The 25,726-nt window shown below is 38.5% G+C and overlaps 1 protein-coding gene across 2 annotated transcripts in view; it reads left to right on the top strand.

Moving 5' to 3' along the window:
* LOC122791529 (platelet-activating factor receptor-like) overlaps positions 1-21,205 on the top strand; it is a 360,796-nt gene extending 339,591 nt beyond the window's left edge. For both annotated transcript variants that reach the window (XM_044059273.1, XM_044059281.1), the window contains one exon: positions 18,975-21,205. In XM_044059273.1, coding sequence (XP_043915208.1) covers positions 18,983-20,005 — 1,023 coding nt within the window. In that variant the 5' untranslated portion in view covers positions 18,975-18,982 and the 3' untranslated portion in view covers positions 20,006-21,205. The remainder of the gene's footprint in view (positions 1-18,974) is intronic.
* Positions 21,206-25,726: the final 4,521 nt, after the last annotated feature.

The following is a 25,726-nucleotide window of genomic DNA, read 5'->3' as shown; positions in this document are numbered from 1 at the left end:
TTCACTGGAGGCTTGGGGAGCAAATCCCCATTTATAATAGCAATACAAAATTTCACTTAATAAATTCACTTTACAAGAAATGTGCACAGTGAAGATACATGATAATATAGTGAATGTGTAAATGTCAAGATATTTAGCTGATAGTAACTTTGACCCCATAGCCTTTAGGAGTAATTTCGGTGCTGGCCAGGTGTCACAGGTAAGTCTCTGTAGCTCAGTGAAAAGGGTCATCCTGATCACCTGTGTGTCTTATTATAGGAAAAATGACACTGCTGAACAAACTTTGTTAGCAAACTGTCATTATTTCAGTGGATATGTAAATGGCACATGTTTAATGATAGTGGCATTCTCCAACATAGGCTGGCAGTGCTGGCTCTCCCAGATCTCATATTTTATACAGCCACAGAAGAACATGAAATAACAGAGAATACTTAAGAAGCTGACTGCATCGTATTGTGAACAGGTGTATTTAATCCAGGTAACCACCCACCAGTAGGAATATGCCATGTGGCTATGGACAGAAGCTATAAGCCCAATGCCCTATGATTCCTGGTAGGTTATCAGGCAGGTGTTGCTATGGCTCCTACACATATCTCACTTGCTTAATGTAGCAGGTCTATCCCATCCCCTTACTGACACTGCTACACGTAGACACCAAATTTCAGGGTAAGGTGTATTGCAATAATAATGCAATTCATTTGTATTACGAGTTGTGGAGTTATATTATTTTGCTTTGGTATAACTTAATAAGTTTAAGGCAGCATCCATTTTGTTCTTTGAATCTACTGGATGTTTTGAGAATGGTTTATTTAGTGTGTGTGTGTGTGTATCAGCAATACACAGTTAGAAAGCAAGCAGTAATCCCACAGACATATCTTTATTTGTGAGTCCAATTCAGAACCTCAGTTCATTCTGGATAGAAGCCCTCTGCCATACTGTCCTGATTTTATGAAATCCAACCAAAGGTACATGCAATATAAGCACAAAATGGCCTAGAGAATACCAAATAATATATAGGTTTGGGCCTGCCATAAGATCTGTGATATGTTCTAATTCTACAAAGTTTCTGATACTTGATCTGAGTTTTTGATGGTGTGTGTAATGTGCTCATCTAAGGTAAAGCAGCCATCAGCTGTGACACTTAAATGTTTTATTTTGTTAGGGAAAATGAATAAATTCCAGTTTCAGTGTTAATGTTTTAGGTCAGTAAGGGTTGCTCTTTAACTACATTATATATAGTGCATCCCAGAATAAAAATGACTAGCGTGGCCATGGCTCTGTGGCATAGAGGGGTAAGGCCCTCTGACCACGATTTAGATGGCCTAAGGTCAATTAACTGCTTGGGTGTTGGAGGAGCCAGGCATGAGGGGATAGGATTGAGAAGCTCATGCCAACTTGCCCATCCTGAGGATAGGAAGGCAATACTGGTCCTACTAGAGAGAAAGGTGCAGAATATGTAGTAGATAAGCCAGGACTTGTGTTTTGCTCTGCCTAGCCACATTTGCATGGTGACCTTCATGGGGTGAGTACAAGAGTTTGCACACTTATAGGTGAAGGCATTGCAGACTTATCACATCCGCACACTTGCACGTCAGACACGAGGGGCTGTATTTAAATTAGAAGACCTTTGAAGGACACCTCACAAGAGAACAATTGGGATGATAATTGTAAGAATGCTGATATTTGGCAGGCAGCTGGGGATGAAAAACAGAAAAGAGAAGAAAAAGAAACAAAACTACTCTAATCAGACACCAGCACCATAGAGAGCCTTTCTGAAGTACTGCAATTTATAATTAAAAGAAAGAGGAGTGTATTTTTTTTTCTGTGTTGCTTTCATATGTAGTACTGATGAATACAATATGTTATTTGAAAACCTTTTCACTCTACCCCTACTTCAGAATAGACTCCATTGCCTTTTTTTGTTGACATTTATCAACCAAATGAGTAGGCTGGTCAATAGACCCCCTTCAGCCAAAGCAAAGTGTAAAGCAGATGGAGGGTGTAATGGCTCCCTAACTTTAGCTGTTTGTTTGCTTCATTTCATTTGTTCTCATTAGATAGTGGTGAAATTCTGAAGTTCTTTAAATCGGAAACAACCATTTTTTCAGGGTATCAAGGACACTTTGCTTCCATTTGGTATTGTACTTTTTGGGTAGACAGTAAGTGAAGTGTAACCCTAAGCAGTGAACAGATAAAGTCTGTCAGCCTGCAGGAAAGAAGTAGTATAAATGATAATAAACACAAGTGTTAATTTCTTCCAGACCAAACTGCTCTCAACATAGAAAATTATAATAATATATTCATTCATAACCACAATGCTACGTGTTCAAGACGTGGATGTCAAGAAATTCACCTATAGAAAAATGCTCAGTAGGTATATCTTGACATCCATGTTAAGACCACATAACTTCCTAGGTTATGATTGCAAAGACTTGATTACCCAGTCATATAATTCCTTTTAGTGGACTGAGCTTTACCTGGGCAGCCACGGTGGTGCAGCGGTTAGTGTTGTCGCCTCACATCAAGAGGTTCTCTGGTTCGATCCTCGGCTGGGGTGCCTTCTGTGCGGAGTCTGCATGTCCTCCCTGTAGTCACATGGGTTTCCTCCGGGTGCTCCGGTTTCCTCCCACATCCCAATGACATGCTGTAGGTGGATTGGACACTCTAAATTGTCCCTAGGTGTGAGTTTGTGCATGTGTGTGCCTTCTGTGGAAGGTTGGGCACCGGGCTGGCAACATGACACCCTAAAACTCCACTGCCACTCATGAGTAGACATGTGATCTGCTGTGGTGACCCCTAACCGGGAAAAGCCGAAAGAAGAAGTAGACTGAGCTTTACCTGTTCCTATATGAAATTAAGAAAAAAGGAATGGTGTAGTAGAAGTATGTGTTTTATTACTTAGAAAGCTGTAGCATACTAACCACCACCACATAGAAAGTGGGTATTCAAGAAGAGCACGGGTAGCTTGTGAACACTTTATTTGGACTTGGGGTCCTAATGAACTATTTTAGTTGGTTTAAAGGCTTCCTGTCACTCTTCTGCTGTGGCCACCGAGTGCTATTCAATGCAGAGGTGTAGCAAGCTATTCTGGCACCTAGTGCCACCCCCCCCAATCTGACTACCCTCAACTTTACATAAAAAAAAGATCCTGTGCTTCTCTTTTCAGAACTGAGGAGCAATATATCAGCCTGTCTTTTCACTGATTTCAGAGCACAATTGTGGCAGTCTGTGCACTGAAAATAATTAGCATATAGCAAAATAAAGAAATTAAACACCAGTGAACCCAGATAAAATTATTGCCACTGTGTTTACTTAGATGGTAAACACAGAACTCACCCAGTTTTACCTAAGTAAGCATAGCATTATGGTCAATACAGCAACACTTTAGATCATTTACAAGGGCCATTCTGTAATGTTTATCAACATGCACCCACAAACAAACAGACAAGTGATAAAATTCTGTAATGTAGGCATCTATTTGACAACATGTGAGTATAATAAATTGTGCCATACCTTAATAAACTCACTGTGACTATATAGAAAAAGAGAAAGAGTGCTGTTATCAAAAACACAACTCTTCATAATAATTCTTATGTATTCTGGTCTGAATAGATGCATGCAACTGAGAAATTGGATGAGATCTCTATTTATCATCCAAGTTAGTAAAGCATTAGTGTGCTCAACCATCAACTGTACAATACTGCAGGTCAGTACAGAAAAGCACTTTTACATATGGAAAACAATAAATAGATGGCTGTACCTTGCCAGTGTAATAGCCCTATACATATTTCCAGGTCCCACGTATATCTTTGAAGGGATGTATTGCTTTGAGTCACACCTTCTCTGTTGTGAGGTACAGGCTTCAAAGCAGGCCATATGCAAGCTTTGGGATTTCGTTTAGCTTCAGCTGTGTGCCTCTTTGCTAGTAAACTTCACTGATTAAAATCCTCATTATAATTACAACATCCCCAGTATTCTTATATTGGTTCTTTAGTTGACTCATTGGCCTTATCTGGTGTTAACATATAGTTGTCTTCCTATTTTTGGATCTGTTTTTTCAGTATTTGTAATATACTTTAACAAACAAGAAAATGATAATTATTTCTAAAAATGGCAGTTTTCAGTTTGTAAAATACGTGTATCCTTTAATTCAGTATGAATTATTTAACAGTTACTGGAAAGTAGAAGGTTAATGGTATGCCCTTGAATTTATTCATAGTATAGAATCTGTAGTCAAACAGAAAAATGAGCTGCTGACATATTTTTCAAGGCTTCACTTATTCAGTACATAATTAACCTGGCAGCTGTTTCCTAATTTTCTATAACAAAATGTATTTTTGTAAATAATTTTATAGGAGACTGAATCTAGACATATAAAATAAAGCATCCTAGCTTTACACATCTTGAGGGCAATATACAAATTCAAAATATCATTCAATTTGCAAGCTGTTCTGTTGCAGATATTGTTGGATTATCCTGGTAAATTTGTTTTATTACATATTCTTTCTTCAGGAGAACATCATAAGATGGATAATGCTACTTTTTACCCTTGATCTTCCTTGTAGACAAGTTTACATTTGTTAAAGCTGCTAATATAGGGAACACAGAGGCTCTGAACAGAAGCAAGTGCAGACACTGTGATGGTGTTAAATTAATGATAGTGTTGAAGCATTCTTAATACACACGCGCACACGCACACACACACACACACACACACACACACACACACACACACACACACACACACACACACACACACACACACACATATATATATATATATTTTTTTTGCTCTTTACCTGCTATCAAGTCCCAGCAGTGACTGTGCCCATTCGCCACCTCATTACCTCTCCTATGGCATTCACATCCCTATATGTACTCCTTGAAGTATACCATCTGGATGTAGCTTGTCAAAGCACTTGTCACTCCATTAGGTGCTGCCATTGTGGTGGGCCAGGCCACCTCCTTCCCACAAGATAGATGAGCCAGCCTTGCCTGCACACTCCCACTCTTCCTTACTGCTTCTTCCAGTGCCCTGGTCACTGTTATATCTTAGGCCATTTAGGATGCAGCTGTTTGATCTTGGGTCATTTAGGATGCATGCAGAGGTGTAGTTAGTTATTCTTCCACCTGATGTCATCTCCTGGTCTTGTGTTACACATGGAGCCATGAAGCACTGCAGTCCTTCAATTCTAACTGGAAATGCAATGCTGGCATTCATATCTGAATGCAGGTAATGCACCAAGGCCATGGAGTGCTACATCATTTCAGTTGCAGGCAAATTTCAGATGCATACCACATGAGCATAACCCTCATGTTCTCTCCTGATGCAGAATGAATGAGGCAAATATTCCATTTTGAAGTCTAATCCCAGCAGTGCTGTAGCTGTCAAGGCCTATGATTCTCTGCTTACCTACTGCAGGTCTGATGCTGAGTACATCAGTAGACACAGCACTATCACCAGATGTAACATTATACCTAAGACATGATTCCTGCTTTTGTGAGGATATGGTAGGTCCCAGTGTCACTTTCAAAGATGCTGACTTTATGTCCTTTGTCCAATAAACATGTTCAGTGCCTGAAGATGACCCTTTATATTGGGAGTAGGGCCAGAAAAGGTGCCCCTCCCTGACACCCTTCTGCATGTCACCCCATCCCATAACAGAGTCCATAGCAGGTGCCTGTGTGGCACTGAATGCTCAGTTTGTCATTTCCACTGTATCTGAGAGATCACAGTGTTTATATGCATTCCAGCAGTCATTCCTTACCACGGTGCCACAATATCCTTCACCAACACAGGGGTGTGCTTTTGTGGCACACTCAGCTGTTGCATTAGGAACAGTAGCATCTTCAACTCTGTAGGCAGCAAAATTGTCAAAGCCACATGTGCAGAGCTCAGCTGTGTCATCATTCTGGGAGTCCTCAATGTCCTAATGTACAGCACTAGAAGCAGATTCAGAACTTGAGGATTAACATGTGTATTCACTTGTGTCATAGTGTGGGTTTTATCCCTCTGCACAATGGAGATGACCCATTTTCAATGTAAATTAGTGCCATGTTTACCAAGAAGCACAGCAAAACCCCAATCAGTAAATATTTTTGAAAATGCACCTTATTTCTAAATGGAATAAATACAGACTAAAAACCTCAGTTGATAAAAAATAATAAAATGTAAAAATTGCTAAAAAGACAGAAAAACGGCTTCACAGCAGCACATTATTAAAAAACACAAACACAAAAGTATATTAAATTGCTGTGAAGCCATTTTACTGCTTTTTTAGACATTTTTATGTTTTATTTTTAAACTGCTTGGGGTTTCATAATGTGCAAGAAACGTATTTAGCCTTTAAAATCCATAACAACCCAATTATGAGCACAGATACATATACCTGATATAAAGCTTTGTTGTTATGTCGATGTACTTAGCTGCTTCACTATCATTCTGGCTCACTAAAAGGTGTACAACAGATCCTGTTTTTTTTTTTTAATTAAGTCATTAATATATGGAGTATCACTCAACAAACTACAGTCATACCAAGGGACAGTGTCTTCCCACTTTCTTCTAGAAAATGGATGTCTTATGAATTCCTTTTGGCTCAGCCTTTCTTATTATTAGTATGTATTACTATGTATAGTATGTATTACTAAGTCATTCATGACTTAGTAATACATATCCACTGACTGCACTGGCACCCACCTCTACTGCTACCCACCTTGCTGTCTCAGCTCTTGATTTCCTCCGTGGCTCATTAGGAGGGTGTTATTAACTCATAGTTTGTTCAACATCACCCTTTTCCCCATGTTCCTTTCTCAGACACACACTTCAAGCAGACATGACATGAAGCAAAAGTAGTCACAGGAATACTGTACAATGAGTTGCCATGGCAGCCCTGATATGATGACCTTGGACATACATTTCACTGAAAGTAGAATCAAAAGAGACAAAACTTTGCAAGACTAGCATACATCTTAATGACATAACAATTCTTAGCCCACTAATACAATAATAGGATGCTATGTTATACGCAGCTCTAAATATTACAGAATGAAACAACTGATTACACATCAGACATCAAAGGATTCCTGTGCCCAGCAAGATGTAGCTACAAATGAGTTAACGTAATGATTCCACATATAGTTTCTTTGGAAATCACAATCACTGCTCTAGAATACCAAAGCTATGCATGAAACAACTGGGTACCAAAGCCTTTGACAGTGGCCCTAATATACTAATGATATTTAGAGAATGGGCAAACTGTACATCAGTACCCTGACTAGAGAGCAAACATTCTCCAGCAGGGTATTAATGTACAAGTAATGCCCGATGAAGAATAAGTCTGCTTATTCACGGCGGCTTATCAGGCTGCCATGGAGCTCGGACTGCAAACAAACTAATGGCTGCCATTTCATTACAGTCTCTAAGCAGCACTGTAAAAAAATAAACAGAAAAACATGTATGTGAATGCATGCATGTTATGAGTGTGTTTATGTTTATGTCTTTATGTGTGAGTGAATGCGTGTATGAAAGCAGAGGAGACTGTGTGTGTGAGACAGACCGAGAGAAAGAGAGAGAGAGAGAGAGAGAGAGAGAGAGAGAGAGAGAATGATCTTGTGTGCACAGCTCTCAACTGTCCAAATTTTTGCAGAATGTCCAGATTTTTGCCTTATAGTTTTTGTCTGTTCCATATAACAGTTGTGGTTTTCTGAAGTGGTGTGGCAAATCAGTGAGCAGTAAATTCACTAAATAATGGCAGGCATTTGAGTTTTAGGCTTTATATCTTTCAGAAAATTAATTGCAGTACAAGAGCTTTTATTCTTGCAACTTTCTGAGTTTATAAAATAAATATTTAAAATGTATCCACATTTTTGCAACTTTGTCCTCCCATTATTTTTGGCTTTGTCCAGATTTTTTGTGCTAAGAGGTTGACAGTTATGCTTGTGTGAGTGAATGTGAGTATGAAACCAGAGGAGACGGTGTGTGCATATGTATGTGTGCGTGAAAGCAAAAGAGACTGTGTATGAGAGAGAGAGAGAGAGAGAATGGAATCTGTAAAATTGTGTTTTGCTTACTTATTTATTTTTTTAAGAACTATATTCTTTTTTATATATTTTTGAGGTAAAATGATTCCTCCAGCATCATTAACATATACTACAGAAAGTTTTAAACATTAGGCAGAAGAACTATTTTGCATTAAAAATATATAAAAATATTTAAAAAAATAAGTAAGTAAAACACAATAATTTTCTAACCACAATAATGACCTCCAGTGTGTGTGTGCTTTAATTACATGTTAACACACACCCTGTCGGGCATTATTGCTTACTTAAATACTCTTTTTGTGTATCTGTAAACACAGTGAGCGTAAGGCCGTGCTTTAATTTTTTTATGAATTGCACCCCTTTCAAGTCTTGCACCAAGTACTCCTTAGGGTTAACATGGCTTGCAGTTCTCAGGTTGTTATCCTTAATTTGAAATAAATAAATAACACAGAATCACATGCTGTCCAGTTGTAATATAAAACCAGAGTGTTTGTAAGACATACAGACAGATCAGACACCTCAGGCATATGTTATTTGACTGACAACTGTGTATCCAGCCTGTATGCAATACAAACATTAGCATATTCATTCACTTCTTCCACAACCAGACACAATGTAGCAGCCACCCAGTGATGATCAAGAGCACTTGAGTGAGGTATCCCAGAGACCCATTTATTTACTGGACATATTTTACATGGACATCTTGGGAGGATAGGACCACTCCCTGACATTTGCATTAGTGTGGTCATTTAGGAAGGAGTAGGTTGGACCCTGACTGGTGACATTGATATCTTCATCAGTAAGGAACAGTGTCAGCATAACTGAGCAAACATGCATTATGGAAAGCTACAACTGCTGTAGCACCTGACAGATGCTGAGCACTGACACCTGCCACAGTCCTGGGTGACAGCAGCGGGCAGGGAACTTACTATAATGTCAAATTAAAAAAACAAATAGGACTATGTTTCAGAAGCAGGGACAGTGCCTGGGAGAGCACTACCATGCATGAAATGTTTGTAAAAAAGGGATGTGCGTACTCTTGTAGAAAACCTCACTCAACATGATTTTCACAAGAAAGCCAAATGGTTTAGTTTGGATGCATTTAAAATATGTAGTGTCAATCCATCTGAGATATCCATAAACTATTGACGTTCACCCATGAAACATACCTTACTGTGTACACTTCATTTTACTCTTACAGTAAAGGCTACAGACTGCCTGTTCATCAAATTAGGTCCCTACTATAGCCCCCTTGGCATGATGGTTACAAAAATAGTACAGAAATCAGATCCTTGTCTATCGGTGTGCCGTCCCTTTTGGGACCTATTATAGGAAGAGAGGCATTTGAGACATAAGTAGTGCAGAATGCTGACTGGATATTCATGTCTATTGTGGACACACTACATAGTAACAAGCATGGTAGACACTGGCTATTTATGGCTATTGTGGACACACTGCACAGTGACAAGCATGGTAGACACTGGCTGATCATGGCTATTCTGGGCACACTGCACAGTGACAAGCATGGTATATTCATGGCTATTGTGGGCACACTGCACAGTGACAAGCATGGTAGACATTGGCTATTCATGGATATTGTGGCCACACTGTACAATGACAAGCATGGTAGACATTGGCTATTCATGGTTATTGTGGGCACACTGCACAGTGAAAAGCATGGTAGACACTGGCTGATCATGGTTATCATGAGCACACTGCATAGTGACAAGCACGGTAGACACATATTACAAAATGTAGACTGTCTGATGATCACTGAGCTTCGCCAGTGCAGCCCTGTTGTGCGAATCTCAACTGTGTTTCCATTACCAATGACCTGTGTAGCAGACACATGTACTACAGAAGGTAGGCTACCAAAGCATCACTGCCTATGACTATTGTGGTCCTGTTGTGAGATGAAAGTCAACCTTTTGTCTTACTTTAAGCATGTAATAATGTTTTACCAAAACATAGTTGCACATTGATGACTGCCATTTTGTGCAGTAAGTGATGTGTACATAATATGGGATTATTTTCTATTTTGAGTAGGCTTTTCTTCTGTGTAAACTACAGACTACAACAGCAGCCTGACAACATGGTCAACATGCCCCTCCCCTCCAGTATCCATGCCGCTAATCAAATGTAGGTTGCCTAGACTGCAGTCAAGGCTCTATCCCTCTGTACCATAGGGTAGATTCATGTCCTTCCACATTGTTGTCTTACATTTTGTTTTAAATGAAAATTATATACCTGAAATAAATGCATTTTCTCCAGGCTACCTTTGTTCCTCCTGTTTATCCATAATAATCATTACCAAAGACTACTCTTCAAATATATGAGAGCCCCCTTAAAGCAGGAAACACAAAACTGAAATCATTAAGGATTGAACAAGGAAGCTGCCAACCAGGACAGCATCCATCAGACATCTAGGCCCAGGAAAGAGGAGGGGAATGGTGACACAGATGTACAAAACTAATTAAGGTTTGTTGTTAACTTCTGGAGGTGTATGGTGTTATGTACTTTTAGCTTTTTCACTCTGCTTAGTGTAACCTTATCCTTGGTGATACGACTACATTCTACTGGTGTTCTCCTGAGACAGCATATTTTGTCATATCAATACACAACGGAAAGGAGATACATTTTGCATTTTAGTCTAAGATATGGAATAAAACTTCCTGTCTGGATATGCTTTTGAGCCTCTTGGTCTCTTACGTTTTTGTGAAAACTTGCTTGCTGGCAAGCCATTTGTCCTACCCCTGTTCAAAAATTTTTTTTTTGCTCTATGGGGGGAGGGGGCAAATGCGGGTCTCACCCTGTGCTTCAAATGGCCTAGTGGTGCTCCTCTGGTAGAAGATATGTTATGCATACTAAGGTCAAGATTGTCATGCCTCAGGTGATTTCCTTTATACTAAAGTGCAGCAGTCTCAAGGTTAGTATATGTATGCCACAGGAGTGGGGGGTGCAAGGGGGTGAGACTGTGCACCAGTGCTCTACGTGAGGTTTGGGAGGGGGATTCCTCCTGTCACACCCACATATCCCTGCTACTTGTATTCTAAGATTGCTGTACATTAAAGGCAATAAAGACTCCTGAGATAATGCAACCTCAGACTTAGTATATATTCCCATACTCACTTTTGCAGCATAGCTATTGCAAGGATCATTGTCATGGTATTCAGAATTTCAGAAAGGGCACCTCTGTGTTACAAATTATTTTATTAGGTAATATGTTTTGCTAATCTGTACATATGCATTTGTATGAAAAAGAAAAACAAAGAATACTAAGCAACAAAACCTTACGCAAAGTACACTGCTGAAATAAACCATTCTAAGGCAACACAGAGTAACATAAATCACATCCTATTCCTTTACTTCCCGTCATACAGCAGCTGTCAGTTTTTATTTATTTAATAAGATTTTTGACCTGAGAAATATGATTTCTGTCATATTTCCTCTGACAGCTCCTTTAATTTAGTTTATTACAACAAAAATGTTTATGGTGGCTGCTGGGTCAACAGAATCCCAAGACCAAACTGGCACTTGTGTAGCTCCTTTTCATTGTTGTTGTGTGTGTGTGTGCGCATATCACAAGTATATTGTGCATCTAAACTTTAACTTAGGACAGCATCTCATCTTTGGCTAAAGAAATGTTAATTGTGATAGAGTGCTGATCCATATGGTCCCTATTCCTGGAGTACTGTCTAGTTAAATGACTTCTCAGGCTTTACTAGAAGCCCAGTTGAGGCTCTGAAAAGCAAACCAGAGACTGCTGTATGGTATAAGTATAGTCACTGTAGTCTTAATACTAGCAACATTCAAGCTTTTAGCTGCTTATGTGTACAGTTAAGGACAGACCCCAGGCATAAACCACATCTGTGAAATAGATTCAGCACTGTTAATCTTACTACCAGTCCCTCTAGACTTGGCTAAACCAGTACTTAAATCAACTATACTGTGTTCTTTTTTGCCTTTGGAAATACATAATTAATCTCAACTGTTCCATCCTCCATTTTGAATTAGTCCAACATATGTTATTAAAAGTACCACTATTTCAACTAAAAACATTAATTAATCCTCCTCCTTTGAACTTCTAAAAACTTCTCTTTCATCTACAGAATTTTCAGTCCCCCTTGAGATTCTTACCCATCTGCTCACTTTTCTTAATAAGATCAAAGCCTTCCTGATCTGTTGCCTCTTAGTAAGCATTTCTCTCAAAATCATTAGCAAGATGCTCTCCTTTACTAACAGTCTTACTTCTTTCTCTTCTTCTCTTATACCTATTGCAAACCTTAGTATAACCATGCATTAAGTTTTCTTTTTTTTTCTTAAAAAAATAATTTTACTTTATTTAGTGTGTCATATTGACTCCATGCTTTCAACCCCATGTATCCTTCCAGAATTACTTGCTTCCATAGTCTCCAGTTCTATCTCTTCAAGTATGTTATTTAAACTGCCTAATTTTTTATTCATCTTTATTCTTGGTTTCAGTGTCCTTAGCCTTCTACCATTGGAAAATTTTCATTAAACTGTCTATTTTGTTCACATTCACTTAATCTTTTCTTGAAATATATTCTCCACAAGTCCAAAACTGTCAAAAGTACTTAACATTTTATACTTTATGTCCCATGATAATAGCCTGCTCATTATACTGATAAAGTGCACTTGGATATCCCTCGTAATACAGTACTATGTGTGTCCCTTCTCATAGAAAGTCAATTTTGCAAAATGCCTTACAGACCAACCCACCAGCTACATTTCTCCTTGAATTCTTCACCTTTTTCCCAAGTACCAGTCACTCAAATTGGTGAATGCCACCATCATTGCAATACATCACTGATTTTATTAAAAAGTAAGTCAACTCATATGAAACTCCTAACTGCAAAACATAGTAGTTAAGTTTCATTATGAGGGTATAGACAGCCTTCTTTATGAAGGTACCCACAAGCATGTAATTGCGAAAAAAGTGCACTTCAGATCAGTGACTTGTAAGCACTGCATTTGTCCAACAATTTGTTGTATTTCAGATGTTCTAAAGCTAATATTCAGTGTCCTCATTGCTCACTGTATGAATGTGTTTCTGCAAATACATTTTCTGAAAAGTTAAACATAATATTTTTTCATCACAAATCATCTCATAAGGAAATCTCCATTCTACCATCTATATCAGTCCAGAATTGTATTTATCCACAGAGTTGAGTCACACTTTTCCTCGACATGTAGAAATTAACTTCCATCTCCTCCATCCAGCCACCAGTGTGCACACTTCAGTGAATTCCATCAGCCTTACTCAGCAGCACCACCATCTCCTGGCTCTCAGTGACTGACACTGTGCCTCAGTCATGCCACTTACTGACATCGGTCATTGAAGTCCAGCCTCCAGGAATCAGCTGCTATCCCATGTAAATCATTCATTTGCATCTTGTCCTCTCCTTAATGTCCATTTCATCAGTCTTTCACTTCTCCCTTAGTCTACCCATCTCACAGGCTTACTTATTCCTTCTTCCATCCATCATGGCACTACCATACATTCGTCACGATGGTGATTTGTATTTGATCAACATCATCTGGGACCGTGGTTACCATTGTCATCTATTAACAAGATAATCCAGCTCGAAACTATAAAATCCTCAAAAATGAGATTTGCTGTCTGTGACATCCTAGTCCTCATGGTTTCATAGGTAAGTGCTAGGTAATGAGTCTGCAGTCTATAGCCAATAAACCACATTTGGAAGTTTCCTCCGCCCTCAAGGAGGGCAACACCAGACAGAGCAGGGAACTTGCTTTTCTCTTGTATTATCATGCAGACAGTGTCTGCACTGTTTTTATTGTGATCTAGAGACCTCTGCAAGAAAGATAGGCAAAAACACTTGTGACCCTGGCTAAAGTTCTAGTTAGTATAAATACCATGATGAGTCCCCCTCTGAAAAACTGACTAGGACTGAATGATGTGCACTAAGACAGCACCACAAAATAACTAAACAGAAAGTAAACCGAGAGTTGGATACAAGATACCAAAACTGAATGCAGTCCGAAAAATGATGAACAACAGAAAGAGGGGATATACTACAGTATGCGTCAGTAGAGGTGGCTCTGTTAAGATAATTTAAGGATTGTTAGACTAAGAAAATAGAAACAAAAAAAAAGCAGCTCTCTAATTCCCATTCACCTTGGGACAGAAGTATCCTTAGCTACAGCACAAGAGTTCAAAATATGTTAATGAAGCAGGTCAGAATATAGTGCCATTCTGTATAAATAGATAGGTAGGGCATGTAATGTGCTCTTCTAGAACATACTTCATTTTTTATAAGGTGAACATACCAAATACAAAAGATCCATATTTTAATAGTACCCTAAGAGACTGCAAGTACATCAGAGGGCAACACAATTGCACCTTGGTTTTGCTGCAGATCACACAGTGCAGTGAGATTCATGTCACAAACATGAAACCCTGTAAAACAAAACCACGTATGATGAAAAAAGAAACAGCCAAAAGCTTCCTTGTATTCTATGGTCTTTCAAACAGCTAGCAACTCTAGGAACTATGCTGTTTCCTCATGGTACATCTCGTTTTTGATAAGACTGGCATCTCCATGCCTTGATGCAGAAACCCTCCACTTCATGTCTTTGAACCATGTGCATTACTTAGGGTTGCCACCTTTTCAAATGCACAAAGTTTTGCAGGGCAAAACATACCCACTGCCAGTACAGAGGAGAATAGCAACTTATTCTTGTAGCATATTCTGTTTATTATAATATTTTGCTGTTTCGGATACAAAATAACTGTTTTATGCTACTATTAAAGAAGATATAGGAAATATATTTGTCCTAAGATATCAGGACATTTGCCATTTGTTCAGTTTGTTTGCAGGACACAACGGGACAGGTGGTAACCCTAGCATTACTCCCTGTAGATTTGTTCATAATGGCTACATGAAAGCTACATGCCTGCAGAGAAACTGACATGGCATACTAGATCACAATAGAATACATGGTGTTACAATGTGCAGAAACTAAACAGAGAACACAGTAAACGTAAATCACACAGAGATGTGAACATGAGATTTCATTGCTCTAGAAACAGGTATTGAACAGAACTGGAGGGAAGAAATTGTGTTGAAGGGTAAGGCAGAAGTGAAGAAGACAGTAAGAAAAACTTACTAAGGAGACAACTGGACAAAACCAGAGAGTAATAAAGAGGAGGAACAAGGTGGGAGGAGATTAGAGACCATAAAGGAAATTCTCAGAGAAAAGAAGTGGGCACTGGAGCAGGAGAAACAGTACAGTAGTGGCACATTTAAAGAGAGCATGAAGAAGATGACAATATAAACAGACTGAGCAGACAGGAAGGACGGTGTTGGTGATAGTGGTAAGTAAACAGTTTAGGCATGATGGGTATAACTGTCAATTTATTTCATAAGGGGGTAGAATTTAAGGGCAACTAAAACAGCAGGGAAGAGCATTATTTATTTTTACATATTTTTGACACCCCACTCACTGCCAACCATGATTGATCAGCTCATTAGTTACTTACAGAGTGAGCACTGTTCCCAGCCCGTTGTTTTCCCATGAGGCAAGAGCCAATCTTGCTGCCATCATCCTGGCAGGTATTAGGGCATTTTTTACTATACTGTTTAATCCAATCTCCTGGTGAAGAAGTAGGCTTTATATCACCATGGATGGAAACCCTATGCTCCTAATATGAAGGCATAACCACTCCATGTTACACCTCTGAAAAGGCAAGTGCATCATGTCCTCCCCACCACCACCAGTGACCCCTGTCCTCAGGGGTGCAACCTACATCATCCCCTTGAGTTCCAGATTACCATAGGAACAGATGCCGCTATTACCCTCCCTCCCAAATGAACTCACTGGCAATAGCTGTATGTCTCTTGCCCACCCCCGTCAGCTCTTCTAGCTTTCCAAGCCACTAAATGATCACAAGTCATCTGGGTCATAGTGAGGTGGGGCTTTATCCCTCTGCACCACAGAGTTAGGATGGAGGGACTGAATTTGGGGTTTCACTCCCCTTGCACCATGTACTAACCCCAACCCTGCCCCTAACCCTAATAAAGCCCTTTACCCAAGTAAAACCCTTTCTGTAAGACTGCCACAAATCAAGAAAGCTTGGACACACACACACACACACACACACACACACACACACACACACACACACACACACACACACACACACATCAGCAAACACATACTACATTACATGTATGCTCTCACATAACCCTGCTCTAACCCTGAGTCTACTATACTCATGCAGACATGCTAAACCCCTAATGCCAAAACCCTAAGACTATTTGAAGGTTTCAATACTAGTTTCTTAAACCCACATTGAACTTACCCTCATGTATTTGATGTTACAGTCATCTGAAATCTTAAAATTTAGATGAATGGAACACTTTACCATATTTCAGTCATTCACTCCGTTGAGAAGCAGCTGATATGAAGGAGTGAAAATGCCCCTAAATACACACACACACACACACACACACACACACACACACACACACACACACACACACACACATCAGCAAACACATACTACATTACATGTATGCTCTCACATAACCCTGCTCTAACCCTGAGTCTACTATACTCATGCAGACATGCTAAACCCCTAATGCCAAAACCCTAAGACTATTTGAAGGTTTCAATACTAGTTTCTTAAACCCACATTGAACTTACCCTCATGTATTTGATGTTACAGTCATCTGAAATCTTAAAATTTAGATGAATGGAACACTTTACCATATTTCAGTCATTCACTCCGTTGAGAAGCAGCTGATATGAAGGAGTGAAAATGCCCCTAAATACACACACACACACACACACACACACACACACACACACACACATGCATGTGCACACACACACACACACACACACACACACACACACACACACACACACACACGCATTTCTATGTGTGTGTGTTTATAGTTCTCCATAATTGAGTCAGTTGCTAGTAACAGGTTGACACCTTTCCTGTCTGCTCAGTTTGGCCAGCAAGAAAGCTGTCAACAGTGGTGCCAGATTGTTATAATACACAGGATGCATAATTTGCCCTTTTCTCTGAAGTGTGCTAGTTAATATAAGAACATAGTGAAAAGAGAAAATTTAACTTGATAGCAAAGGTAGAGGTGGAAGAACAAGGATTTAGTGAGTGGATGAGAAAAGAAATGGTCAAGTAGAAGACTTAGTCATAAGGTATTGGGTGTGTGCCAGACTCAGTTTGCCTATAAATTGCATTAGTTCACAAAAATATGCAATAACATATATAACAGCAACTAAATAGTGGATCCTTTGAAAAAGCAAGTTTGTGTTTTCCTTTAATAAGAACTGTGTAAATTACAATAAATGGGCAATGCAATAGAGGGCATACGTCTGAATTAAACCAAGGTATCATATTTTGTTTTAACTAACTATATTTTCTATTTGAAATGTAGAGTAATACTTGTTTTAATATGGAGAGGTTTTATCTAAGATTGTTCTTGTTTCAAAACACTTAGATTTTTTTACAGTTTCATTCCTAGTTGTGCTTCATCTGTGTGGTGTTTGTACATTATCTCAGGGGCTCAAGTCCAGGTTTCCCTCACAACTCAAAGATATGCCAGTTATCAAACCTCCAAATTGCCTGTGTGTGTGTGTGTGTGTGTGTGTGTGTGTGTGTGTGTGTGTGTGTGTGTATGCTCACATACATAAGCATTTTTGTGCATTATTTGATGGGCTGCTATCCTGTCCATGATCAGTTTCCTTGCTGTATACTCATTGACTACTATAGTAGACTATAAAACCTGCAGCTCCAAACTGGATAGAGCCATGTAACATATGCTATGTTGTGAACTATGTAATGCCATGGTGTTTTTTTTTTTTTTTTGATAACTGTACCCTGATATGCCATGAAATAAAAACAAAAGACAAGCTTTATACAGTTGTCTGGTATGTTGCCAAAAGCTTAATTTTTTCCTAGGTAATTTTTTTCCTGTGCCTACTGACCGTGAAGCTATCCATAAACAGACTCAGCACATTTATTTGTCTGCATGAGGGCCTGTACCCAGTACTTTACAAGATGAGAGCCGTTAGGGGGAAACATCATACAGACAGCCATGAGGGTTGTTTCTGCCCTTACTAGCATCCTGCTACATGAGGACATTTTCTGTAGTTCTAGTCCCAGTATCAGTGTGGGAACTCACTACACCTACCCCCTTTCTGTGTGAATGCCCCATGCACTCACTATTGAAGATTAGAATCGAGTTGTGGCTTGTTGAGCTGATAACCACTCCCCCATGATACTCTTTGCATCACTACCCTATTTTGAAGGATTATTCCAGTTTGCAGTCTTACTCACCCCCCAAAGGATGGGCATACACCCCCACCCCCACAGGATGGGCATGCCCAACCTCCCCTGTATGTGCCATCAAACAGCTAAGCTCTTGATCAAATTCAGGTCACTGGGTGCTACTCATGTCACTGACACTGAAAGATGAATATTTCTTAAAATCTCAGTACTGTATATAAGGCATCAAACATACGTTTTTCAAAAAAAAAATAAACAGCCAATCACCTGTGACAATGCTGTACCTTGTGTGATCTAAATGATCTATGAGCAGAATACAACAGATTAAAATGTAAATATTGTGTATCTGATACCACTAATGATCCACATGACAATGTGTGTTCTTGTTTGCACACCATTCTGTCTTATCTTTCACATTATTGAGTATCAATGAGATCCTTCATCATCAGATTTTGCATTGTTACATTAGGCTGACTTCTGGCATATTTTACAATAAAATCATGCCATAGTGACTACTGCAAAGCTGACAGTCAAAAAAAGTGTATATTGCATTAATCAAATGGTTTATCCTACTATCTTGGCTTAAGCAATCCTTTCTAATGTAGTAATCTGTAACCTTTCTGTTTTCCAGACATAAAAATGAATATCTCTCATTTATTCAATGGCACGAATGTGCACATCACACCTGTCTTCCAAGCTTGTGAACAGATTAGAGACCCAGTGCAATTTATTGTAGTGCCACTGGTGTACTTGTTGGTCTTTTGTGTTGGACTTCCAGGGAATATTATTGCACTACTTGTATTTATGCAGAAGAGCAAAAAAATAAAGAAGGCCATCCGGATATATTTAATCAACCTAACTCTGTCTGATGTACTTTTCAACTTGACTTTACCCTTTTGGATTGTGTACTATTTTAATGGAGGAGACTGGATCATGTCAGACTGGGGTTGCAGAATAGCAGGAGCTGCCTATTACCTGGCCACATATAGCGCTATAACATTCATGATGCTGATAAGCATTAATAGGTACTGCACGGTTCAGATGGTCAAGATTCGGTTATCTTTAAACAAACAAAAAGGTGCTGTTTTAACTTGTGTATTTGTTTGGCTCTGTTGGTCTGGTTGTGCTATTCCATCCCTCACAGAAAGTCAAACATTTCAGACGAATATGTCTACTACCAAGTGCTTTGAACAATTCTCTGAACACAAAAATTATGCATTTGCCACCATAGCTTTCTTTTCATTGTCATTCTTAGTTGTTTTTGTGACTTATGTGTCGATAATGAGGTCACTGTCTTCTCAGAACACCCAAGCCCAAGGGGCTCATCGGAAACTTGCCAAGACCATGGTCCTGGGAATGCTGTTAGTTTTTGTGATCTGTGTTGCTCCCTACCATCTGAGTCTTGCTTCTTGGGTGCAGCATCGAACAGCACCCATAGACTGTAAGCCATCTAATGCGGTGGATATTATTCATTATCTGAGTATTGCTTTACTTAGTATTAACAGCTGCATTGATCCTTTGATTTACTGTTTTTCTGTAAAGAGATTCAGAGCAGATTTGATGAAAACAACCCGAAAAATATTCCGCTGTCTTCTGCTGCAAACAGGTATGTCTGACACCTCCGAACATGGCAATAGATCCACATCCTTCACATCTTCCTAATGGAGAGAACTTTTTTTTTTACTGATTCCCCACTTTTGCTGGATAAAGACTCTGGTTTGGGCTTATTTCATGAATACAGATGTTCCATAAGTCACTGTTTTAATGACAGAATAAGGTGATATTAATTCTGACTGGAAAAAAAAAACTAACAGCCTATACCTGCCTTTGATACAGAGGGTCTAAGAGTCAGCATTTTAAGCATGTCTCTTCTGATTCTTATTGAAACTAGACATTTGGCCGTATCTGCTTACAGAAGTGTATTTATTTAAAGAGATTATGAAAACCACCGAGTATTATGACATTACAAGCTCATCTCTCAGAGAGAGATAGCATGATTGGGTCCAGAAATAGGTCATTTTAGAGAACCACTGTTCAAAATAGGATAAAAGTGTTATATTCAAAAACAAACTGCACTCAGAAGATAAACTACTACTCTCAATCCCTCCTTCTTGTAGATGACAGAAGGTAGTGAGTAGTATGACCCTCCCCACAAAAAGAACAGTGTGCAGTACTACTGATGTTGTCATTTCATAATCCCAAACCTGATTTCTCATGAAGCATTGCTCAGAGGAAGTTGTTTCTGATCTCCTCAATGGACATTTTGTGAAATAAACATTCCACTTGATGATACTTTTTGCTAAATGATTGATGACCTTCTCTGCATACATTGTCCGGTTTTAAGATATATTGAATGTATAAATGATCTGAAACTAAAATTGAAGAAATGTTGGTTGTAAATAGCAGTCATTGCCAATTGTTTTAAAAGATAGTGTTAACTGTTTAAAAACAACAGGCTGTGTGTTGTGTTAAATGATATCTTGTACTTGTGATGTATTACTCAATTGCAGTTAATAGCTTGTTTATGTTTGTCACATAGCTGAATGGATGAACAGCCCCTGCTCTCAGAAGAGTTATTTTAATAGATTGTTCTTGTAAGAGGACTGAAACAGTTATGAGTCTTAAGGAGTTGCTCTATGTCTTACATTAAGCCAAGAGTTACGTAGGATAATCTGTTTTATAATTGCGTATTTTGTCAAATTTAAGTGTCTTCAAAGTAGTTTTTGGAGTTTCATTTCACACTGTTATTTAGAGTCCCTAGCTAATATTTATTGCTCGTTTAGTGTACTTCAAGACTTTTTGCCACATTGTATGTATTTCAGAATGCTTTTGAATTTTTTAATTAAACTGTTGATGTACATATCTGAATGTTCATGTAAAGGGATGATAATGCTTATTTTTAACTTTTTTTCCCCCTAGCACAAACAGGAAACAAGGTTTTGTGAAAATGCCAACACCAGTGAGGTGACATTAATGCTCCTCTACAGAAGTGCTATAAACTGCTAGCACTAATACCATTCAGGTGGTGATAATTATCCACATATTCCTGTAGCCTATTTAATATTATTAAATACTTTGAAGCAGAACAAAGCATCATTTTTGTATGTTGTTTCACATACATTAGCAGGAAGTGGGCGGAATATCTTAGATGAAGGACTAAAGAATAAGCTTTTAGAAGTTTCCTGTTCTTTGACAGATATGAGGAAAAGGAACTGTGAAATTAACAACAGGACAGTAGACATGCCAAAAAATGAAGTAATTGAGAAATAATGGTTACTACATTGCTCCTTTGATCATCAGCTTATTGGCTGCACTTGTTTATTAATGTGCATTATATGCATGGTAACCCTGAAAATACATATGCACCAAAACAAATATAAGAGAGAGATGATATATAAGAACTGGTGTGTGGATGGAAGGGCTAAATATTGCAATATTGTAACCCCCCCCCACACTCTCTGGTTTGACCCTGGTGGGTGAACAGGAGACTGCAGTCAATGAATTGAACTGCCTAATGGAAAACGATATTCGGACTCAGATGTTCTCTGTGACTCAATAATCACAGCATATAGATTCTTATCAGACTGGTCTTCCACATCATAAACCTCTAATCAAACAAAAAAAAGCCCTGCAAATTCAGTAATTCTCTTATGTGAACATTTTGAATTCGGCATTTTTATATAAATCTGAATTCTGAGAAACTTGCAAACAAACATTAGATTCAAAAGTGGCTGTTTATATTTCTGTTTTGATAATGTCAAAAAACTACTAAAAATATGTAGTAGGCCTCTGAAACTGCATTGACTGTTCATAGTTGTTGATGCCGGTTGGCAGGTCAGTGAGATTACCTGTGTTAAAACTTTTGTACAAAACTTAGGCCTGTTTGCCACTGACCTTGGCTGACACTGTGTTTATTGAACACTGGCTGCCAAGTACAGTGTGTAGACTATGTTTCTGCATTTCATTGCCTCAGGCTAAAGTAGTTTCAGATTTTTTTATGTGTCTAGCACTACTAACATGTTTTCATTGCATGTTAACACACACACACACACACACACACACACACACACACACACACACACACACACACACACACACACACACACACACACACACATTCATATACAGTATATATGCAGACACACACAAATGCATATATGTGATAAGTACACATGTGCACACACAAACATACTTTTTCTTTCAGGTAAATTTGGTGCAAATTATTTAGAGAGGCAGCACAAAAGTAAGGTAGTGTCTTACGTTTTTTTGTGAAGCCTGATTGTTGCATCTTGCTGACAAAGTCATTAAAGTGTTGCTCTGCTGTTAGTAACTCTTGGCTCTTTGCCTTCTAAAATCTTACTGTAAGTGTTGCTGGAGAAAACAAGAGCACTGCAGACAGCTGCAGATAAAATCTCTGGAATTTCTCTTTTAAGTAATGGCATGCCAGACACTTGTTTCTTTGGAAAGGTAAGACCATCACTGTAACGAATATTGCAGCAGTGTGTTAATCCAGCAAACATATGGCTAAGCATTTTGCTCCATTTTCACAAATTATTTCTCTCTAGGGTATGTAAACACTAATAAAATGGGGTTATGCGTGCTTAGATGGAGAGGGTGATTTAAATGCCTTTTATTGTTTTATGTTTTGCCGTTGTGAGAAGATCTGCTTCATGTTTGGAACTACATTATACAAGCATTTGTAACAGGAATCATACACCAACTTTTAAATCTGAGTCAGAAAAAATACTGCATATTCGGACTCAAATCTCTAAGGGGGACTATTTTAAATGAAGCGACTTGCTGAAATGTTCATCAAAATTATTTCACATTGCTCAAGTGCTAGCATTGTAAATTATAATTTTGTACTGGATTTTCATGACTTAAGATGTATTACATTGACATCATTTTAAAGACAGAGTACCAGAAACTTTACTGAATCCAGCATAAAAATTGTCCGTATGGTTCCTTTTGTCTACCTCCATTATACCTGGAATTGCATCAAGCTGGATCGAATGGTTCTCTGACCTGCTCAGTTGAATGTAATTTTCCTTGTTAGAGAAGGCAGCTAAAATTTCGCCAAATGACCACAGGTGACAGTTTTTAAAAACTTCATTTTTTCTGAGGGAAGGTGAAGCCCCTTACAGCCACACCCTGAAGTCATGGTAGTGACTATATTCAACTCTGTGATTATGTCACCTTGGTGTAGGAAGAACTCCTCTCCCCAAAGTGAACCTTGTCTTGTGACTGGTTATCTTGGTCATGCTTCTTATTTAACTCTTCTATCACATGACACGAACATGTATCATGTTCAGTAACTGAAGCTTTTTTGATATTTCTCTTGTCAGTCTGTTCCTCAAGCAGCAACACTGAGACAAACCCTTATGACTGTTGTGACCTAATTTTTGCAACTATTTGATTTTCCCTACTGAGTTTTCCTCTAATCATTTACGCTGTCCCTTTTAATAAACTAGTTTTATCTACCAAAGCATTCTGAGTTTTGTCCTGTGTCTCATTCCATATGAGGTATGGTGTCAAAATCCATACTAAAGTCCTACTAGAACAAGTCCACTAGCTCCTCTTTGTTTACCTCAGTGGTGACCTTATTAGAACCGCATCAAACTGGACTGAATACTGTTCTGTCTTGGGGAATTTTGCTCATAGATCTCTAAGCTGCTCACTACTGTGATAATACTGTTATGCAACTGTTTTAATGTAAAGTTTAACCTGATTCACAAGTTTCAACACTGGAAGAAATCCCTGACCTCAATTTCACAGAATTTTGATAAACATCTTGAAACCTGCATTCAGCCAAGAAGGAGGTGAGCCTAGTATATGTGCATGCATTGATATCTTGCCAAGTTACAGCAAAGCTTTTACCTCAACCTCTTTCTAGATGTTTGGGTAATTCAAATACAAAGGGTATGTAAGCATGCTGACTTCATCCTATTCAAAACTCTACTGACCTCCTAATTTGTGACATAATCCTATCTGCAGGCATGACTTGATCATTGACTTTATATATTAACATCTGTAGTATCTTTAATGTAGCGTTAGGAGGCAGTCTATAGATTTGTAATATGCCTAATCATTTCCATGCATCTCTAATTTTTTTCATATTCTGATTGTCCTACTGACATTTGGCAGTTCATAACAATATATTTTCATTTAGCTCTCTTCCACTATTTCTTCTTTTTATATTTGTTAAGAAAAAGGTGGCCAAATGTAATTAGCGTTTTGACTTAGGGCATCATTCCTTTCCTTTCCCACTTTTGAGCTACAGGAAGATCATCATTTTATGAGCTTCTGCTTGTGTGGAAAAGTTTGGAATGGGCCTAACTCATCATCTTCTGTACCTTCATTAGTGTTTAACATACCAAGAGATAGTCTTATAAGAAATCTCTCAGTGGCCTTCCGCATAACATTATAGAAGCCTGTAAGTACTGGATTTCTATGCTTGCAATAGCAGAACAAAATGAATCAGTTCCCCAAGTAAAGGATTTGTTCATTTTGTAAAATGCTTCACATGGTTCTGAAACAAATTTGTGCACCTGCATATACTTCTCATAGATATATTGAGTCTCTGAACCAGAAGACTTTAATTATTTCTTGGACTCCTCTGTTTTAGCTAGACAGGATAAACTATACCATGCTTATCTAGGTATTTCTCTCCAACACTTTGCCTATCTCCCAGTGAGAGCTCATTGTCTTCCATAAATGATTACATTCTCTTCACTGCTGTGCAGGTCTGCCATAGCTCTTATGAAATGCTTATATGAAATAATGCAACGCTAAACTGACATGAAAAAAATACTCCTTAATACCTATTAAACATGTCTGTGGATTCTTGCATTTCTACAATTAGTTCTTCTAAGAGAATTGCAGTTCCTTTCTTCCTGGAACACACCAACAGAAGACCCCCCCCCCCCAAAAGAAATGCACTATCTTTCAAAAAGCCTTTCATTTAATCTATCTTTTTCATGTTTCTGAAAGAATAATCCCATCAAGCAATTCCTGCCACAAAGAGAGTCTTTCAAATAAGGCCTGATAAGCTATCTGTGATAGTAATAAGATAAAATCAAAACGATGCAAAATTATATCAATAAGTTATGTGAAAAGGATTGTAGCATTTGTTATACAAAAATATCCCTGCTTTTCCCTTTGTGTTCACCCTCCATCCCTTAATAGTGTCACTTAAGTCATAACAAGTACACACAATGAGCTCTAAGTTCTTTCATACCCACTTCAACTTTACCAAATCTGCAAATGTACCAAACAATTGTGATGAAACTATTACAAGTGTGCTGCTCCATGCTACAACTTTAAAATTTCATGATACCACTTTGATGCGCCTTTTGTGAAAATTACTAAGAAATCTGATTCCAT

The sequence above is a fragment of the Protopterus annectens genome, chromosome 1.part2 (genome assembly GCF_019279795.1).
Source record: "Protopterus annectens isolate FY-2018-M chromosome 1.part2, PAN1.0, whole genome shotgun sequence".
NCBI lineage: Eukaryota > Metazoa > Chordata > Ceratodontiformes > Protopteridae > Protopterus > Protopterus annectens.
The sequence above is the reverse complement of the archived record's forward strand: the minus strand, read 5'-3'. Positions and strand labels throughout refer to the sequence as shown.